At 42.1% G+C, this 21,602-nt stretch overlaps 1 protein-coding gene across 3 annotated transcripts in view; it reads right to left on the bottom strand.

Moving 5' to 3' along the window:
* Ptpro (protein tyrosine phosphatase, receptor type, O) overlaps nt 1-21,602 on the bottom strand; it is a 212,336-nt gene that overhangs the window by 90,603 nt on the left and 100,131 nt on the right. For all 3 annotated transcript variants that reach the window (NM_011216.3, NM_001164401.1, XM_030255238.1), the window contains exon 2: nt 5,686-5,959. In NM_011216.3, the coding sequence (NP_035346.3) occupies nt 5,686-5,959 (274 nt within the window). The remainder of the gene's footprint in view (nt 1-5,685; nt 5,960-21,602) is intronic.

Here is a 21,602-nt window from a genome sequence, read left to right as displayed (position 1 = left end):
CGGCCGACACAAAACAGACTCACTCCGCAGTTTTTGTTTATTTTGTGTGTTTTGGTATTTTGTGTCTTATTGTTTGTTTTGATTTTTTTTAGAAAGAGAGAAGGAGAAAGCATAAAGATGGGTGGATTGGGGTGGAGAAGATCTGCGGGGAGTTAGGGAGAGGGCAGACATGACCAAAACATATGATATGAGAAATAATTTAAATTAAAAAATCAGCAAAATAAAATTTTAATTTAACTTAGGTAATTATGTTTTTTATTTCAGAAGGTTTCATGTCCATTGCATCTATTCTACATACTTTATGCCATTTTCTGTTTAATGCTTACTGGGAAATGGGTATCATTCTGATCTTTATGTCTATTAACATCATCCATATACTGTAAAGTTCTGCTAATTTGATAATTAAAATAGAATCTGACCGATAGTGTGATGTCTGTCATTGCAAGCATAGGTTTCTTTGTGTGACTTGAAACAAGGGTTCTAGCTTGCTTGTTATAGGTTTTCACCAAGTCCAGTGGTGAGGTGTGGTCCTCGCCCTGAGATTGGCTATGTGGTCTGGGATAGAGCATTTTTATCCTCTTGCTAACTGGACCCCCTACGCAGAACTAATTTTCCTATGCCTGGAGCACAGAGGTTCAGCTCTTCAAGACCCCTCCACATTCTGCCTGAGCTTCAGCTTTTGTTATGACTCAGAGACAAGCGTGCTCTCGAACTTTCTTGTGCCTTTTGCTTTCTTTTGATTTTATGAGTAGACAAAATGTAGACTTTGCTGTCCTCCTTTGACCAGCAATCCCAATACCAATCTGCCTTTATCTTGCTTTTCATAATAAATAAAAATATGACACGCAATAAGGTCTTGTTTCTTTCTAATGGAATGTTTGGCATACTCTTAAATTGTATTTCAGTTTAGGTTATTTTGTGTTCCTTAGTTGTCTTTGAGCCATTCACAGCAACCAGGAAGGAAACTGGTGTGTGGATGTGAGCTGGAGGAATCTGAAATTGACTTTTCGACAGACAGCTCCAGCATACACAGGTGAGGGTCCTTTGTAGGCCACACGCTCACAGCTGTTACTATTCTCCATGAGAAAGTTACAAGCCCAGTGTATGCTCTTGGAGACAACACCCCCTGCCCGGGCATCAAGAAGAACCATTACTGTGTTCACTTGATGGAAATTTGAAAGTTCTGAATGTGATTATCAGAGTGAGGGCATAAACAAAGGGGGCAGAGCCAGGACAGCCTGCACTGGGTAGTAACACTAGAGACATCTGCCAGAGATGCCTTGGCTTTGCCTACCTGAAATCACAAAGAACAACTGCATCAGGTGAGGGTCTGGCCCTCAATTGACACACTATAAGCACCTGTCCCTGGGACAGGTCTCTTGAGGAAGAAAGGAGACTTCACCATCCAAGGAAATGGGGGGAAAGTAAGATGCTGAACCCCAAGTTCAAGCCTTTTGTTTAGAAGATGCTTAGAGACCTGACCTGTGTGCATCTAAATGGAAGCCAGAGGTGTGTTGGCCACAGTCATCCAGGGAATAGGAGGGGTGGCAAACATTATGGCCACTGCCTTAGAATGTTTTAACAGTTTTCTGGGTTAATTCCCCCCTCTCTTCTTACTTTTGTTTATGTTTCTTTTCAACACACGTAAGCCCTGATGCCACTTGATCCTCTCATGTTAGTTAGCATCTCTGTCACAAACCAGCCACTCCTAACTCAATGACATTTCCCTACCTAGTCAATTTCAAGTTGCCTTTGTTCCCCCAAGCAATTTTCTATCCAGTGCCTTTGGTAACGCTTTTATTCATTGGTCATATGCTATGCCCTACATACTCTGTTGATTTTGTATTATTAGTCAGCATGAGAAACATATAATTTTATATATTGTAAAACATTTTCATTATTTTTTAACAGTACCTAGTAGGCACTATTATTATATACAGTAACAGTAAGGCAGATTAGTCTGGCCAACCACAGCTTACTAAACTAAGTCTGAACTGTGAGTAGCTTTTGTTTGTTTTAGGAGATAATGGTGAGATTTTATTTTTTTAATGGGTTGATGAGGATCAGAGAAACAGTAACTCTTGACATATGAAAATGATTTGAAAAAAAAGAAAAATGATTTGAAAAAAAAGGAAAATGATTTGATGTTCAAATTTCTGTATCTATAAGGCAATATGAGAGCAACGCCCTACTAGCTGGTGATCATGTTACTTGTGGCAACAGCCAAGTTAAGTCACTACAGTACAGAGCCCGTGGCCTGTAGAGTTTCATGTCTATGTTATCCAGAGCTGTATGGAAAAGTGGTTGCTAGCTCCCAGAATGAGTGACAGATCTGAGCACTGAGACATAGAGGGGAGTCACATCTGCTTAAGGCTACACAGGTGACATCCAGATGTCTTTGACAGTATGCTCAGCCTTTGAACCACGACTCTGCATCAATGCTTGGTAATTTGCCCATTGTCTAAGCAAGATTCAGCATCTTTCAGCCCGGGGCTCTGCTACAAGAGACTTCCCCAGCCGAATCATCTCGTGTGTCATTTCTTTGATCTGTCTTCATTCTGGACCACATAAAGTCTCAATTCACCTGCTGGGCACTTAAAGTCTTTCACTGTGTTTCTGGCCAACTATTCTGAGTTATTTTTGGAGCACCTGTCAGCAAGCGCTGTTTCACCAGTCTGGCCATGCCAGGTAAAATGTATCTTTATGTGTCATTATTTTTCTGGTAGCTTGGCTATGACAGAGAATATGTCTAATAAATAGGATTAAATAAATAAAATATTTATATTCCTAATAGAGATAGGTGGATAATCTGCCTGCCCATGGGCTTTTTCCATGTGCCTTGTGCAACTCTTTGATAGCCACCACTTCTAGGTCTTGCCTGACACAGGAACGGATTGCATGGATCTAACATTATTCAGATCCTAAGCAGCTATTGCCAGGTTTTATGGGTTTTTTTTCCTGCCAAAGCTGCTTTTTCCTCCTGAAATGCTCCATTATACAGAAGCATCTTTGTCAATTAAATATTAACCAGGCGTCAGAGCACAGGGTTGCGGGGTGCTTCGGAACTGACCATGTGAGTGTGCTGTGCTCAGTTTATTCTGTGCCTTATTTTCAACTTTCTCTGAGAGCACAAGACTCACAACTGTATCAAAAAAAAAAATCAGAGCTATGTCCCGGGCCTCCCGCTCTGTCACGGCTCACTTCCTGGGGACAGGCTCCAGCACGTGACTGACACCTGCAACAAAGGTCCTTTTACCCTCAAGAGTGGTGCATCAGTCCCTCAAGCAAAAACAGCAAATGCTTTAGAAAGTTAAAACTTTAAAACAGGAAGATGGTGGTGTATAAAGCTCATTAAAAATGGGAGTTTTCAGGCTCAAATCTAGCCTTAGTCACCAGGTTATTAAATTCCCCTCTGTCATAATATATGCCCAAATATATACCTCCTGATGCTGCTCCAAGTCTGAGGCCAAAACAGTCTCACCGTTAGACTGATTCTCACACTCCCGACTTATCACCTCTTCTGGAATCTGAGATCGTGCACTTCAGATGTTAAAATAGGACACAGCACTATGAGGGCGGAGAAGGGGGTTCCATCATTGCTTGATCCCTAGAATCCGTATTAAAAAGCTGACTTGATGACTCAGAGGGTAAAGGTCCCTGCTGACAAGCCTGAAGAATTGATTTAATCCCTAGAACTCACATAAAGGAGACAGGGGAAAATATATCTTTGCAGGTTGTCCTCTGACCTTGGAATGTACATCTTCATATGTGCATGTGCGTACAGACACACACACACATACACACAGAGAGAGAGAGAGAGAGAGAGAGAGAGAGAGAGAGAGACAGAGACAGAGACAGAGACAGAGACAGAGACAGAGAGACAGAGACAGAGACAGAGACAAAGACAATAAATGAATGTAAAAGTAAAAACCCAAGTGCACACTTGCAGTCCCAATGCTAATGAGGTAGAGAAGGTTGGTCCCTCCTGCCCCAGGGTTTGCTCTCTAACCTGTCTAGTTGAATAGGCAAGCTCCAAGCCAACAAGTGGCCCTGTCCCAAAATTAGGATGACTAGTGTTCCCGAAGACAGCCAAGATAATTCTCTAGTCTTCACACCTCTACATCTACATAACTATATAGGATGTCTCTCTGTACCCCATTCTGTGCCTCTTTTGTGTGTCTAACTTCCTTCCTCTCTGCTGCTTCTTTTGTCTTTCTTCTTAAGAGACAAGATCTCATGGAGCCCAGGTTAGCCTTGAATTTGATACACAATAGAGAATAAAACTGAAACCCTTCCTCTCCTGCCTTCCTGTCCCAAGGCGGGGATGCTGGGATTACAGATGTGACTGACCACAGAGGCCTTCAAATTACTTCAATAACTAACTGTCAGCCAAGCTGAGCTTCCAATATTACTTCTTTGGCCTGGCTTCATGCTTGCTACTAACGGTTGGGACAGAACAGGGTCTCATATCTCTCCATCCTCTTTTGCGTCATGAGTTGGTCTCTGCCCTCCCAACTTTCCCTTGTTCTTGCTCAATGTAAGTTATATGGAACAACCACTGAGTCCTCAGCCAGGTGTTTCTGGACTGATGGAGCCTTGTGAGGCAAAGTGGTGACTTGGAGGAGTTGTGGGTACGCACCTACAGCTACCACTGGAGGCTCAGTCCAGATTCACCTTGTTTTTTTTTTTCCTGGAATATAAGACAGGATTTTACAAGGTGAGATTTCCCTTTAATTAAATTAATCTCCAGTTCTCTCCTTTAGCTCCATTAGCCTTGCAGTTCTTGGGCCTGTGCCATTGTTAATTTTTCAGAATTTAATAATGACCCTGGGATTCTGCCAATGAGACTTTAATTAATTTTTGAAAGTCGGGTTAAAATACTGCTTCTTGGTTCATCCTCCTGATTCCTTCTTTTTATCCCAACAGAAACTGACACATTGTCCTTTTCCCTAATCATGTCCACAGTGGTCACACAGAACTGATGGTTTAATGATGGCAGCCACTGAAAAGCTCACACTGAAGAACATGTACAAAAAGAACTTGGATGAAGTGTTCAGTTGTTCTGATGACTGACTGGTGTCCTGCAGAGGTCACTCTTCCTTATACTGGAGAACATGTTACCTTACGATGTGATGGTCAAGTCAGAGAACACGGTAAAAGTCACCTGCAGGTAAGACCATTGCTGAAGCCTTCCCAATATCAGCACCAACTCTGTATTTTATTTTACCTTTCTGTTCTCTCTCTCTCTCCCCCACCCTGTGTGTGTATATATATATATATGTGTGTGTGTGTACCAGCACCAGCTAAGAATGTACAATTAGAGTCAAGTGGGCTTACTATGAATACAAACTCACTGTCACAAAAACCAGTTGCTTCACCTGGGAATATAAGTTCCGGAACGAGACGTAACATCCAGGATCATGCATTTAAATTTTGTTGGAAAAGTATACATGGTCCAGTCATAAAACTGAAATTATCATTCAGTTTCAAGGTATATTGTCATTGAATACTGAATACGATCAAATGGGTAAAAGGCTGTTTTCTTAATATAATGGCAGGTGTACAGCTATGTCATTGGACACCAAGCCAAGTGCGCTGCCTCTCTGGTAGACTCTGCCTCAGCTAGAGCCTTGTGAGGACACACTCAGGGAAGGAGCACAGAGAATGACATCAGGAGACACTTACTTGTCAACACGGTGATTGATCTGGATGGTTTGGTGACCACATTCCCGTTGACTACCACCAGAGTGATTATGTAATAAAGACCGTGATATGTGGCCTTAAAGACCACAGGAGGAGGCAATGTGCTGTTAAATTCCTCAAATTCGAAGAAATAGTTTTTTGATTCGCCAGCTACCCTCACAACATACACAGATGCTGGGCTGACTATATCAGAAGCTTCTAAAGACACAACGATATTGTTGTCATCTTGCACAGCCACGTGGAACGTCGTAACAATCTGTACAAGAGAAAGACAAGAGGCAGAATCAGGTGATGGGCAATAAGATCATGCTAAGATAAGTTTTCTAAAACTAACACTCATAGTGAACATGGTTACCTATGGTAGCAATGAGTATTTTAGTCACACACCAGATGTCAGTTTGCCCATCTCATGAAAAATGATCTTAGAGCTTTACAATGAGCGCTTGATATTCCATTGAAGAATCTGTCTCCAGCTTGTGGAGTATTTAATGTGAAAATCACACAATGCACATCAAATGGATGAACAGATGACAAATGAAGTCACTGTCAAAGCTAATTTCCAGAGAAACCCCATGTTCTGGTAAGTGGGAGAAGTGTTTGAGCAAACACTATTCTAGAGGAAGTTATTTCAAGGTAATTATTTCCTTTCTCTTGCTTGCCTGTCAGTCCTGAAAGTGGGGAAGCTGTCAGGACAGAATCCTGTGACGGTTCTCTTCATTACAGTTTAGCCAGCTCTTCAGAAGAGAAGCCATGGTAAGATGAAGAACTGACCATAACAAAGAGCCATGGGTGCTTAAAATCCTTCCTTCAAATACTCAGATAAGTTTAGGGGCTAGAGATATAGCTCAGTTGGTAGAGTACTTAGCTTGTATGCATGAAACTAGATTCAGTCCCAAGTAACACACACACATGCACACACACAAACACACACACACACACACACACACACACACACACACACACACACACACACACATTACTACCCCGAGAAATGTCTCAGGAGACACAGCTCAGTAGAAAACCATTTGCTGCTCTATTGTAGGAACTGGAATTCTGTTCCCAACACCCACAACTGCCTGTAACTGCAGTTCTATGAGATCTGAAGTCCTATTATGGCTTTTTGGGCACCCATACACAGTTGCACACATGTACACGCACATAGACATGGACACACACATGCATGTGTGTTGCACACACAAAAATAAAAGAAGGCTTTTAAAAGATATATAAACTATCTTTGAAAAATCATTTGTGTAGTTGTCCTAAATGTCTATTCTCGATTCTGTGTAGACTCCAAGGGCAGAAACAATTCATTTCTGGTTGCAACCAAGACTCATGTGCTTCCTAGAACCTACGGCTTTGATTTTCCACACACTGGTGAGCTGTATGTTATCTCGCTGCCATGAGCCTCAGATTTCTCTTCTACAGCAGATGCACAGAAGTACTCCAAGGAGCTAACCACCTATTCAGTGTAGGTACCATAGTCAGCACTACAGAGGCCATCTACAAATGACGTCACTGCATGCAAGATGCTTGTCATGAGAGAAATACAGTTGCTCTCAATCTGTTTATAGTTGAGGCTCAGAAAGATTTTACTCTTTACTCAGAAAGAGTATTTTCCCAAGGTCATAAGTTCAAAACACAAACTCCCTTTTTGTATAGAATACCTATTATTGTTTCCTTGAGTTGTTTCTAGACACTCAATTTGTCACACCATACATCAAAGGCTTGCTGATAACCTGAACCACATGTGGACATCCTTGAAGCTTAATTTGTTTGTTTATTTTTGTATGGTACATGTTTTCAGCAACTAAATTAAACATGGAATATACTCAAAGCCCTAGAAGAGAGTATAGAGTCCTACAAATGGACCAATACTTTTATGTTCTTTTGGACTCATTGTTTATTGGGCATTAGTACTTATACAGGATATCTGGCATTGAAGATATTAATTGTGTCTCCTCATTAAGTAGGCCAGTATTGTGTTTGTGGTATTTTAATCAATACTGGTTGTTAGGTGCCGTCCATCATCCCAGGCCAGGAGCTGTAACTTATCTACAGCTCCAGGATCAGAGCCTGATAGGTGCTGGGTTCGTCCTGGTGTATGTGGTAATGTTGGTAATAGAAAATAGTTTCTGTGCATGAATTCTAAACTGGTTACCCATATTATCCCTCACCCTCAGATGTGAGACAGGAAACTCTTGCTTTGTGGGTGCCTAATTCCTTTGCACACACAGGGCATTGAATCTCTTGCCTGATGGATCCTTGGTCCCTCGGTGGAATGCGCACAACTGTTGGGTGGTGGTGGTAGTGCTCATTTGAAGGATGGGTCTGTGCACAGCTGACTTAACACCACTGGCAGGAGGCTAGCGCAGAAGCATCCAACCTCTGTGTCTACTGAGTCTACTTCCTGATCCTAAATGTTGCTGTCCCCAACCAGGCAGCTGTGCAAGCAGCTGCATTTGGTGACTAATCTCAGCCTGTCTTTCCCTTGCTGGGAAGAAGAACCTGAGATCTGTCCCCTAGTGGCCTGAAGCAGCAAGAAGAAATGCCTGGGACAGGGAGGGCCCAGCTATGAGAAGAAAACCAAGGATTCAAACACAGAGTGGACTCAGAACGAGATGACATTTGGGGATTTCCATGGCAGTTCATGAAATACCTAGTGAATCAGACACTCTGGTTATAGATAAATCTCCAAACCAACCGATGACCAATGAGAAGAAAAACATTTTAGTTTTAACTTACTGAAAAGTTTGACAAGATATGCTACCTTTTCCATAATAGTTTTTAAATGTAATATATACTTTGGAATCTCAGAAGTTTTGTATCTTGGTGACCTAGAATAATTAGTCTTACTAGTAAACATTTTTCATATATATATATATATATATATATATATATATATATATATATGGATTTACAGTGGGTATTAGCTCAATGGCTCAGTTTTATTTGGGGAAGATAAAATAATTTTATTATTATTATTAATCTCTTTCACACAAAAAAATTATTAGCACATAGCAATGAAAAATGTACTGTTAACCAAACTGTAGACAAGCCGAGAACTGAATATTTAATAACATTCAAATCTGGCTTTTGTGTGTCTCATTGATTATAGAAGCTGGTTCACTCACTCAGAAAACATTAAGTTTACAAACATCAAAGTCATTAAGAATTTTTGCACCAGCCGGGAACCGGGGTGGCTGCAACGATATGGGTGGGGGGGGTAGCAAGGGGACGCGATCTGTGTTTGAGTTGATGTCTAATGTGTCACAATGCTTCACAGACAACAGAATCTTCCAGAAAAGAGAGTAATCTTCCAAATGCCAACGGCAGCTTTGGCGATGATCGTAGCAGCTAAGAGAATAAGTCCTAGCCTGTGCACTCCCAGGTTGCCAAAAATAAGCCACAGTGTCTAATCAGATTCATGTTGCTGGGACTAATGAGGACAGGCACTGGGCCAAGTGAGAGCTAGGCATGGAGCCTAGAAGGAGCCTTGTCTCGGCTGCTGCCTTCTTCCTGGTCCTTTCGCCCCAGCTTGTCCTGGGATCTATGTTCAGCAGAAGGGGCTGGCTGCATGCTCCAGGCATGAACTCTCTGCTAAGAGCAAGAAGGGACAGAAACTATTCCTAATTTATGTGGTGACTACAAAAACTATTTTTAAGAAAGATTGTTTTTTGTGGGTTTTTTTTTTGTTGTTGTTTTTTGTTTTTTGAGCAGGATGCCCCCAGTATTGCTTAACTCAGGGGCGAGGTTTTCACCCCAGTGTCCTTTACAGGGCAGGTTTTAAAGGAGTTTTTAATTGTCTCGTGCATTTATATAGTGACTTTTAGTAGTTCTCAGCCCCAGGCCTCTCCTTTTAGTACCTTCCTCTCTCCCCGGCACACTTCTCAGCAAACCTCCCGTCTACTTGTGTGGCCTGGCATTGTGTGGAGCCACTGAGGTTAAGAAAAAGAGAGGCACGAGGCTATTTACTGGAGCAAGGAGAACCTGCCAGTAGTTACACCACTGAGGAAAAGGGACACCCTCCCTCAATAACTGCTCATTGCCATTCTCTCCTCTCAAGAGAAGAGACCTCATTGGATGAAATCAGACAACCAAGTCTAGACTCACATCTCCTCCTGTCTCTTGGGCCGTATGCTAAAGATCCACTCCTGGGGCAGCAGCTGGGATCTGAGGTTTGGCTGTAGTTAGAAATGGGAATACGGGAGCCTGTAACTGCTCCAGAACTAATCCTGGGAGGAATGAACTACCAGAGATAGGGTAGAACACCTTACTACAAGGCCATGGGGCACGGGATAAAGAATCAGATTGGCCAGAGACCAGTCACAGGCCCTGGTAAGTAGTTCACTGTCCCAAATAAAGGGCTCAATGAGAAAACGCATCAAAGTTACTTATGAAACTATAAGACTGGGTACATGGGTATTATGTTTTTCCTCCATGTCCTGTTGCATCTTGGCCAATACTGCGGCAGTCTTTTTTGTTTGTTGTTCATTTTGAAAATGCTAGGTTGAGTTCTTTCCTTAGAAGTGCTAGCTAGATCTCCACAATATCAGGAAATATTCGCTACACTGTTCGGTGCAATACGTTGTCATTCCATTCCTACCTGCACAGTGGCTTGATAAGAAAATGTCATTTCTTATGATATTCTTAATGCACGGTGGATAATGGGATTTAGTTACTATTCATTATGTATTGTGTTTGGATGCTGTAGAACTGTCCACACACATAGATACACACACACACACACACACACACACACACACACACACACACACACATCCATGAGTTATAAGAAATCAAGTTATTTTAGAAATCACAAAAATGAAGTTCAGAGATCCTTTGACATCCCTGAATGTTCATAGGTAATAAATTGCAGAGCAGGAATATAAACACAGAGTCCCTGACTCCCAGCCTTGTGCTATGGATGTAAACAGATTATTTTAGTTCAGTGTATTAACTGGAGATAATAATCCTTGTGCCTGTTGACTGCTTTAAGGAGTAAAAGAAAGATTGTATGTAAAAATGTTCATTACGAAAGCTTATCAAATAGCTGTCACTATGATGCCTTTGTCCTCAGGCTGTAAGGACCCGAAGAAAGAATGGCTTCCCCAGTACTGCCTGTCACAACCGTGCAGAGGTGTTGGGGAACTCCCTCAGCCCTGACCATGCTTGCTTCCTCTAGCTTATGCTTGACAGATCACTGGAAAGTATGATACGAAAATAGAAGGAACTTTGAAGATTAACAGAGTTGAATTCAAATCTGCTCCTTAGCTTTTTTCTCTTTTTAATTCTTCCCAGGTGTGTTCAACCTTGAGTTGTCTGTGAATTAATTCAGCTCAATGTATTTATAGATGACAATGTCATATTAAAATGTCAAAGGTTGGACATCCTCTTGGCCTTTGTTGTCTCAGGTAAGAAGAGTCAGAGATGCTAGATCCTTAATGTGAGTATTATGTGTGTGTGTGTGTGTGTGTGTGTGTGTGTGTGTGTGTGTGTGTGTGTGTGTGTGCATGCCACAGCATTTGAGTAGAGCTAACAAGAGAACTTGCAAAAAGTCTGACCTTGTAGGTCAGAGGGATTGGACTCAGGTCCTCAGGCTTGGTGGCAGGCACATTTACTCTGCTGCTGCTAATACATTTCTAATGTATTTCCTAACTGTTTTTCTTTAGACTGTGTACATTTTAGAAGCTGCATTTTTATAGGCTGCAAATGCTAAGGATAACATATGAACCAGTAATTCTATCAGTCCCTTTACCCACTCACTGGAGCTATGCTTCTGTGACATCATGAACAAAGTCATTTCTTTTGCCCTTAGCACTGTGACAGCCTGAGCTCACCTGTTTGAGTGGGGTAACCATGGAAACCGTGTTAATACTAACAGCGCTGAGAAATCTGGAAACCCGGGAACTGTGCTTAGCCGATGATTGATTGGAGGGAGGAGGTGGATTCTCAGCCCTGGGGCGGGGGATGGGGGGCATAAAATCCATATGCTCTTAGTAGGCCATGGGTAAGTTCTAGGCCTGTGACTCTCTTCTAGCTCAGTGTGCCGTGAGAGGAGAATGGTGTTGATAGGCTGATTTCGCCTTTTCTGGGTGAAGTTTGGAAACGGCTTCCTCTTGTGAAAATGCTTGGGGGAGGATGCTGATTCAGTCGCTAGAAGATACGTGTAAGATGGTAGTCCAGAGCTCTTAAGTCAGAAAGTCCGAGTTTAGTTAGACTTCCCTACAGCCGTGATGTATCTTTCTAATGATGATATCAGTTAAATAAATTCTGGAGAGAGAGTAGTCTGCTGCCCAAGACCACCACATGCTTGCTTAGGGACATTCTGTGCTTGCTTAGGGACATTCTGTGCTTGCTTAGGGACATTCTGTGCTTGCTTAGGGACATTCTGTGCTTGCTTAGGGACATTCTGTGCTTGCTTACGGACATTCTGTGGTTCTGTCCTTTAATGGCTTCCTTTTAAGATGCTTAGATCCACAGCAGTGTGTGAGACCTTTGATGGACTATAGTCTCTTCTGTCCATCACCACTAGGACTCTTTAAAATGTTCCCAGGATTCCCGGGTGGGGGATGTGGCGTTAAAGGGAACGGAGGGCGGTACGTCAAAGCCTTTTCGCAGTGTTTACTTTCAGACAGTAATGGACTTCACCTGCTGCAAAGAGCAGCTTCTTTGGTGGGGGTGGGAGCCACACTTGTCTGTGATGTCAGGATCAGCATTTAAAATTCAGTTAGGAAATGTGCTGGTTTAGTAAAGTAGTCATAGGTTATTACCTAAGAATCCTGACCTAACTGGCCATGGGTAGTTGGCTGTTTCCAGAACTAGGTGTGATTTCCCTCCTACTTAGTGGGCCTTTCGTCCAGCTGGACAGCTGTTAGTTACTGCCGAGGCACCTTTAGGGACATCTTGCCATGCAGGTCATTGCTGTGCCTCATCACATGGTCACATCAGGGTAGGCTCAGAAAACCTCATGGAAGACAGATGGCAAAGATCCTAAGTTAGAGGACCAAGAAGTCTGCCATTGTGACATTGTGAGTTCTACATATGACCGAGGTGTAACATCCATGAAATCTCGACAATATGACTGCCTAACAAGACCTAACCAACTCTAATACCAGTTGACACCCCAAAGTGAAAATATACAAGCCGGGCAATGGAGGTGCACGCCTTTAATCCCAGCACTTGGAAGGCAGAGGCAGGCGGATTTCTGAGTTCGAGGCCAGCCTGGTCTACAAAGTGAGTTCCAGGGCAGCCAGGGCTACACAGAGAAACCCTGTCTCGAAAAACAAACAAACAAACAAAAAAGAAATACTGGGGCCCCATTCCAGATGAAGAGCTGCATGCTGAGAAAAAGAGAATTAGTGTTTCCCAGGGATGAGAGCCCTAGGTGGTTATCTACCAAGTAGTCACCCCTAAAAATCATATACTTATAAGCAGTGCCAGATGAACTCCCATGTTATTCTTACATACTTATTACATACTTATTACATACTTATTCATATATAATTAACCTAATAGGTAATATATATATATATATATATGCCATAGAATTAAGAAGAGCTGGAGGAAGGAGATATTGTAATTATATTTTAGTTTAAAACAAAAGTTTTAAGAGGTTGGAGACTAATGATAAGACAAGTGTAGTCTACCTTTAGGTTATAAAGGAGAAACCAGCTATATTACCACTGTAAAGCAAAAGTGCATTTCCCTACACAGACTGTTCGCTCCACAACTCTCCTGAGGAAAATGACCAGTTGATAAAGCAGGACACCTTCCCTCTGAAGATCTGAAGTGAAGTAGCTGGGCAAATGAGCAGAATCAGACACAGCAAAACTGGAATTCTGCTCATAAAAACAGATGGCTTTATTCCAGAAAGTGCGGGGAGAAATCAGAGACAAAGAGATAAGAAAGCCGTGGAAAGAGGAGCCAGCAAGACAGTGTGATGCTGGGAAGAAGAAGGGGCAGGCAGCCAATGGAAACACAGATGGAGACGGAGCGAAGGCCACTGTGAACCTGGAAATGCCTAATCTTGTGTTTGAAGATGGCGTTTTAATCAGTGCGTGTTTCTCTCTCCTGGGCTCCCAGTCTGTGGGACTCCCAGATCCTGGGTGTGATCCGGAAGCTTCAGGATCCACTAAGAAGGCTGTCCTCCTTCACACTAGCATGGTAGGGCATAGAAACGGCCTGAGAGGAAGCTGGCACCGGAAGGGAGAGGAGTCAGCGCGAATGAGGGTGGCCACTAAGTTACTAAAATTCTTACGGGGGAGGGGTTTGAAATTGTATCAGAGTGGACTGGATTTGAAGCCCACTTTCTTGAACTGTCCATGAGAAGGGAAACATTTCTGACTACAGCATGAACGCCTGGATGACAATAGGCAGAGACGGGGGGTGGGGATGATGAAGTGATTTAGGAAAGATGATGGCAATTGGGGTCTGAGAAAGACTAAGAAGGCATAGTCCGCTAAGCCCAGTGAGTTGACTGGTGCGTGTGCATGCACGTGTGCGCGCACACACACAGACACACGCAGATACACACTCACTTCACTGTCATAACCAGCAGGCTGTGCAGGCAGATACGGTGAGGGAAGAAAGAGGATGACCCATAGTGTTACTTTGGTACGGCTTAATGCACATCCAAATGCAGGTGCTAGGTAAGGAGTCAAATGTGTGCACTTCAATTCAGAAGAGAGGTCCGATCCTAACATTTAGAAGAAATAGTAGGTTCCCTACATGGTCTGTGACCTCCCTAGTCTCTGGCTTTTGACTATGCTAACAGGGCCCGGCCTTGGAACTAGTCTTAATCTACTCTCTGTCTCTCTGAGTCTCTCTCTCTGTCTCTGTCTCTCTTCCTCACACCCCTTCTCTCCAAGATAGGATTTCTCTGTATATCACTGGCTGTCTGGAACTTTCTTTGTAGACCAAGCAGGCCTTGAACTAAGCAAGCCTTCAACTCACAGTGATCCACCTGCCGCTGCCTCCTGATTGCTGGGACTAAAGGCATACGCCATCAGGCCCAGCTCTTCTCTCCTCTTTAAAATGCCAAGTTGGTGGCTGGAGAGACAGCCCAGCTGTTAAGAAACCACATGCTGCTCTTGCAGAGGAGTTTGATTCCCAGCACCCACATCAGGCTGCTCACAACCTCCTCCACCTTCGGCTCGCACAGATCTGATGCCTTCCTCTGGCCCCTACAGTCACCTGAATTCACGTGCATATACCACTCCCCCATAAATACCCCGCCACGCAAAGAAACACAATTTCAAAAGACTGCTTACTGATTATGAAGAATAACATGTAAAATAATAGTCTCTTGGTAAGGCGGTATATATAAGAACAACAGGACTATGCAGGAAAATAACAGTGTTTTAATTACGATGTCATTTGCTCTCTAGAACACAGATAAATGAACTACACTCCAGACTTCCTAGTTTAGAGGGCAAGGTCAATGCTTCTTTTCACAACGACTCAAGCCATGGTTTGAATGGAAGCTGTCCTGAAACTCCAGTGATTGGCACTGTGGCAGCTTGGGGCGTGGCTTCGGATGCTTAGCGAGAGGTCTTGGCTTTTCCTCAAAGGCGTAGGCACGCCCTCTCCTGTGACTTTTAAGAGCACCTTGCTGTAGAGCAGTGGTTCTCACCCTTCCTAATGCTGTGCCCTTTTAGCACAGTTCCTCAAGTTGCGGTGACCACCAACCATAAAATCATCTCCATTGCTACTTTCATAACTGTAACTCTGCTACTGGTGTGAGTTGTAATATAAACATCTGATTCACGGGAGATCTGATATGTGACCCCTAAGAAAGGGTGGTCTTACCACCAACGGGGTCATGACCTGCGGGTTGAGAACTGTGGCTCTGGAGTGAGGCTGCCTCCCCTCCCCCTCTCTCATACTGCCATCCGCATTGGCTTTTTAAAAATGCAATATTATAGAACAGCATGAGACTCTTATTAGATGCTTCTTTCCATCTGAACATGGAACTACACTCCATTCCTTTGTATCTGAACCAGCCACAGATGTCTTTGTCATAGTAATGAAGACAGATGGAGACAGCTATATGGCACGAAGGTTGGAAACTATGTGGCATAGCTGGGTCTGTCCTAAGTGTCCAACCAATCACAACTCTGGCCGTGAAAGGCAGACAGAAAGGAGAAAGAAAGACTTGCACTTCTTCCCGAGTGCTAAGCTGAGCTAGCTGTTTTAGGCTGTCACTCAGAACCCTTCACCGTTTGCCATCCTAGTGTCTCTACCAAAACTGTTCCATCACAATTTTAAAGAACTCAGCCGACAACTAAAACTCAGCAGCATCCTCCTGCCTCAAGCATTCTCTGCTTCTGCAGTCCTACTTAGGTGTCCCTTCAGGGTAAAGTTTCCCTTCCCTCACTGTGGATGTTTCGCACTGCGAAATCGGTGTCTTGTGATCTTACAATCCGTATCAAGACCTCTTGGGACAGATCCCTCTAGATGCTGAACTTTTCAACTCTGGTAACAGACTGACTGTCCTTACTCAAGAAGCACAAGTCATTTCCCATGTCCTTTCTCCTTTGCCCCTGGATCTCTCGACCTTCAAACGCATATTTAAAGCATCTCAAAGCGATTCATAAGGAGGAAGCATGTCAGGTTCTCTGTCGGAGGGAGAGCAAAACTGGGGCATTTGTCTCGTTGATCTTTATTTCTCGGAGATAACCGGGCACCAGTGCATGAGTTGGGTGCTCAGTTATTCACTCCTGCTATTTAGACTCAGAAGAAGATGGAAACAACAATATGATATTTATGTTTTGTAAATGAAGCTCAAAAATACCCTTGTCTTTGAGAACAGCTGTAGAAAGACAGTCGGCCGCCTACTGTGCTCAGTGAAAGGCTCCATTCTTCAGAAAGTTGCACATGTGCATAAAGAAGCCTCTCACACTGGGTGTTGGGACATGTCATGACGTTTCCGTGACACATTGACCTTGTTAGCTGCCATTTCACTGTCCAGTATTTTCCTGTTTTCATTATCATATCATTTAAAAAGTGTAAAAAAAAAAAGAAATTTTGCATTATTTTTGAAAGCAAAATAGTTATTCTAGTAATATTTAATTAGTATTTAATAAGTAATATTTAATACTTAATAAGTGTTTAATATTAAGTAGTTAATATTTTTGAAAGTAGTTAATTAATAACCCAGTAGATAACATTAGTGAGTTTCATGGCAGTGGTGAACTAGTGTGTAGTATTACTCAGAAATGTCCTAGCCTCTTTTACACATATCCTTGTTTATAAAGACAGTTGCTCTTGGTGTCTGGACACAAGTACTAGGCCAGTGTACAACAATCTATATCGTTTAGGGTAGGACATTTCCATTTATGGCATTTCATTCATTCATAATAAAGTCATAGCATGAACACTATTCACAGACAGCTGAGGGCGAAAGCGTCATCATCTGAAGCCAATGCCCACACGGTGGATCTTCTGAGACGTGCCTTTCCTATCTCGAACACCCTGAAAATCAGCTTGAAACATCAATGCTGAGTTTTCCTTTCCTAAGCACTGGCTCTCTGTTCCCTCTTTCTACGTCTCCCATTTCCTCTCTTTAGGCCTTTTCTCCTGTCAGCTCTGTGTCTGTTCTCTAAGCTTCCTGGTAGATTTTAGCCTCATAGGTATAAAAACCATCTTGTTGTCTAACACATTGCTTTGTTCTTTGGACTTTTATAAATGTTTGCAAAGTATGTCTATCTCAGTAGATTCACTGAACCCTTACCTACAGATCCTTACTGTGCCGACAGCTTATCCCCATGTCTCAGATCTGATAGGCAGATCTCTATTTCTATTTTGCTAAGGTGAAGCCCTGATCACTAGAGATAGAGGTGGGGAAAAAAAAGAAATTCTGGCCCAAGTAAGGGAGACAATAAGACAGGGAAATGGAAAGGAATATAGAGCAGGATGGGACCCAAGAGAGGAGGAAATGAAGTACAAAGGGTAAGTGGGACGTGAGAGAAAAGCTACAAATTAAGAATAAGGGTAGATGATCAATGAAAACTGAACCCTGATATCTTACGCCTGCTTCGCTATTCTTTACTTGTATTACAAATTACTTCATCTCTCTCTCTCACTATTGGGCAGATACAACTCAAGCTGAGCAGTGGGTACATCTCACTTGTCTCCTTTCCAGCCATCATTCTCCCCATCTTCTCCGTACCTAGGCTACAATTTGTTTCTGACTTTCAGGGAATTATACCTTCATAGCAACACACAGATTAACTCATTAATAAATCATCAGTTGCTATGGAAACTATGAGACATACAATCATCCATGTTCACTTGACTGGTCTATGTGTGGGGAGTCAGATGGTGGATGGCCTTTGTTTAATAAGTCTGCAGAGTTATGAATGAATAAAGCTGAGCTCATGAGTCATTTTTAAGCTTTAAGGAATACGCATCCGGTATCCTTTTAGACACTATCGGGATCTGTTTTCTTCGGTCACTTCTCCTAAGATTTTTCTATTAGCTTAAGCTTTTAGGAAGCAAATCATAGACTACTTGCTCAACTAATTTACTAATATTTTATAATAACATATTTTTCAAACATGGTTGTACATAATTTGTGATAGGTAATAGGAATAATTACGTATACTTAGTGCTTAACGGGGCGATTCTTTTGTTTGGGATCTGAAATGCTATTTACATGATGCATTAGCTTAGTTGATTAATGGGTCTTGGGTGTAATCCATTTAGCACTCAATGTGTGAGAGATTTTTACTTATCAGGTAATTATTGTTTAAGTCCAAACTGACTGCTGCAGTGAAAATGAGAAATGAATAACAACAACAACAGTTGGCATATGTTAAGTACATGATATATCCCTATTTATCTATTATTATTATTATTATTATTTAATCAATGACTAGGAAGTACTTCAAATACAAATTCAAGCAGCAATTTCACATTATTTCCTCATGATCAATACAGGAGCATATTTGTGAGACCAAAACAAAATCCTGCCACACAGAAAGGAATCCCACAGAAATGGTGACTGATTGCCATAGTCAGCAAGTGTTATAAGGACCAGGTGCCGTGATAGAAAGGATGCTTCACGAGCCGAAGTGAACTGAAGAGTCGAGATGGATGAGCCAGGTAGAGCGTGGTGCTGAGTATTCCAGGGTATCCTGGGGACAGAGTGAGTACACCAACCTTCTTGGAGGAGGCAGGACCTGGCTTACCATGCTTAGATGCCAAGGAGGTCCTCACGGGTGTTAGTGCTCTGTGCATGGGGAGTCACGAGCAGCCCTCTATTCGAATGAGGGGCTGAGTTCGAGTGTGCAGCTTGGATTGGGGTAAGTAGAATCCCGTGGTCAGTAAGCCAAGGAGGCACGAGGCCCAGGACAAGGACCACTGCTATTAAAGGGGAAGTATAGGAGGAGAATAATTCTCAAATACAGTCCTCTTGAATTCAAGCCAATGAGATTTATATTATACTGTTTCGAGCTCTTAAACTTGTCAAAGCCGTTTGGTTTTCCTTTCTGCCTCAAGAGACAAAGTTTACTTCGGCAGGTTTTCTGCCCATTCTCTACAGACACTAAGGAAATCGGATGGTTGGGTCAATGGTGGAATTAAGGCTACATTTGGAAACAGGTGATAATTTTTGAAGAGGAGATGAAAACCAATTTCAGTATTTGTCATTTTTAGACGACGAAGAAATAAAGATGAAAGCAAGACACAAGGCGTTTTTATCACTGTGTTTGGTCATAAATGTAGTTGAAATTATATTATCCGAGAAAAGAGTGTATACTAATCATTAAATAGGACTTTGGTAACCTAAAAGTCACATACGCTTAGAAAGGGATCTAAGATTCTAAAGCTTTGGGAAAGCACCCGGGGATGATAGCACTGCTGGGCCAAGAACATACTTGAGTGGTAAGGCCTTTGCTTTCGAAGTTTTAAATTTATATCTTCTAGGCATAAATCCTATGGACCAAGATAATTCATGAATCTTTGCTTACTTCTTTGTTTTTTGTTTTGTTTTGTTTTTTGTTTTTTTGAACACTCTTGTCCCATCCAAGATGACAAGATCCAGAGTCATCTAGACTAAAGCTGGTCTGAGCTGGCTTGCCAGTAGTTCAAAGGTGTTCTCACTGAGAAAATGGGTGACTGAGTGGACAGGGTAATTTGCAGATAATCCAATGTGAAGTCTTAGCTAGTCATGGTTTTTGGCTACATGTAAGAAACACACATGTGAGGCTGAGAAGTTTGTATAGAACAGCAGAGCACTAGTCACGTGCAAATTGCTCTTACCTCGGAAACTGCTGTGGCGGGGAAGCAGGTGTTCGACTTTAGACATCAGAAACCAAGTCCTGTCATGAGCGTCTGGGTTAACCTTTGACTGATCTCATGCCTTTTTTTTCTATGCATTTTTTTCATGCCAAATGTATGATTAAAACCAATAACAATAGACACATGTGTACTGTGTACAGAAATCCTATGTTCTGGAGAAGGGAGTGAATAATTAGGAGACCTCATGTAAGTAGATCTTTTTCCTCTCAAAGTTGCAAACATTCAACTAGTTGCGCAAAGACTGATTTCCTTCTGTTAGTGATTTGAAACTGGTTGAGAAGTTCCTTAATCCTGGTAAATATAAAACAAAAAATCCATACCCACATGAAAACTTGAGATGTTCTTAAACCCAAACTCCTACCATTCCATGTGCTTGGGAAAGAACAACCAGATGATATCTTTAAAGGACCAGAGCATACATTCAAAATTCTGGATTTTCTTGAAGCATTAGCCTGGACAAAGAATGTTCAAAATAAAGGTTCAAGATTGGAAGTGACCCTGGTGCAATGGGAGTGTGTGAATTACTTGACAGAGAATTCAAACTGACGTTTGAAAAATCCACGTTCAACAAGGTCGAAAGGAAAAGTATATGAAAGAAGTTGAGAGCTTAAATGAGATTTAAATTTTTTAAAAATTATCCGGGAAATCAGATCAGACAAGACTTACATAAGAACAAATAACTGAAAGTCACTGGAGGTGTCCAAAGGCATTTTAGGCTAATTTAAAGTAAGATCTGAAAACCCAAAGCCAAGCCGTAGGAAGGAACAAACAGAAAAAATGATGGAAAAGTGGCAGGATCTCTGGGTGCTTCTAAGACACAATTGGGCTGGCCAGTGTACACTCTACAATAAAAAGCAAGTTAAAAGGAACAGAAAGCTTATTCAAAGAAACAATGGTTGAAAATTATCCTCTAGAGGCAGACACTCAGGAAGCCTTAGAGTTCTAAATAAGATTAACTTAAAGAACACTGAAGAGATATCCAGAAGATGTCCCAACCGGTAAGAAGGACACATGTTCCACTATGTTCATAGCAGCCTTGTTTATAATAGCCAGAAGCTGGAAAGAACCCAGATGTCCCTCAACAGAGGAATGAATACAGAAAATGTGGTACATTTACACAATGGAGTACTACTCAACTATTAAAAAGAATGAATTTATGAAATTCCTAGGCAAATGGATGGACCTGGAGGGCATCATCCTGAGTGAGGTAACACATTCACAAAGGAACTCACACAATATGTACTCACTGATAAGTGGATATTAGCCCAAAACCTAGGATACCCAAGATATAAGATACAATTTCCTAAACACATGAAACTCAAGAAGAATGAAGACTGAAGTGTAGACACTATGCCCCTCCTTAGAAGTGGGAACAAAACACCCATGGAAGGAGTTACAGAGACAAAGTTTGGAGCTGAGATGAAAGGATGGACCATCTACAGACTGCCATATCCAGGGATCCACCCTATAATCAGCTTCCAAACGCTGACACCATTGCATACACTAGCAAGATTTTATTGAAAGGACCCAGATGTAGCTGTCTCTTGTGAGACTATGCCGGGGCCTAGCAAACACAGAAGTGGATGCTCACAGTC

The sequence above is a fragment of the Mus musculus genome, chromosome 6, assembly GCF_000001635.26.
Source record: "Mus musculus strain C57BL/6J chromosome 6, GRCm38.p6 C57BL/6J".
Lineage (NCBI taxonomy): Eukaryota > Metazoa > Chordata > Mammalia > Rodentia > Muridae > Mus > Mus musculus.
Note: the sequence above shows the minus strand (reverse complement) of the source record. Positions and strands in the feature narration are given on the sequence as shown.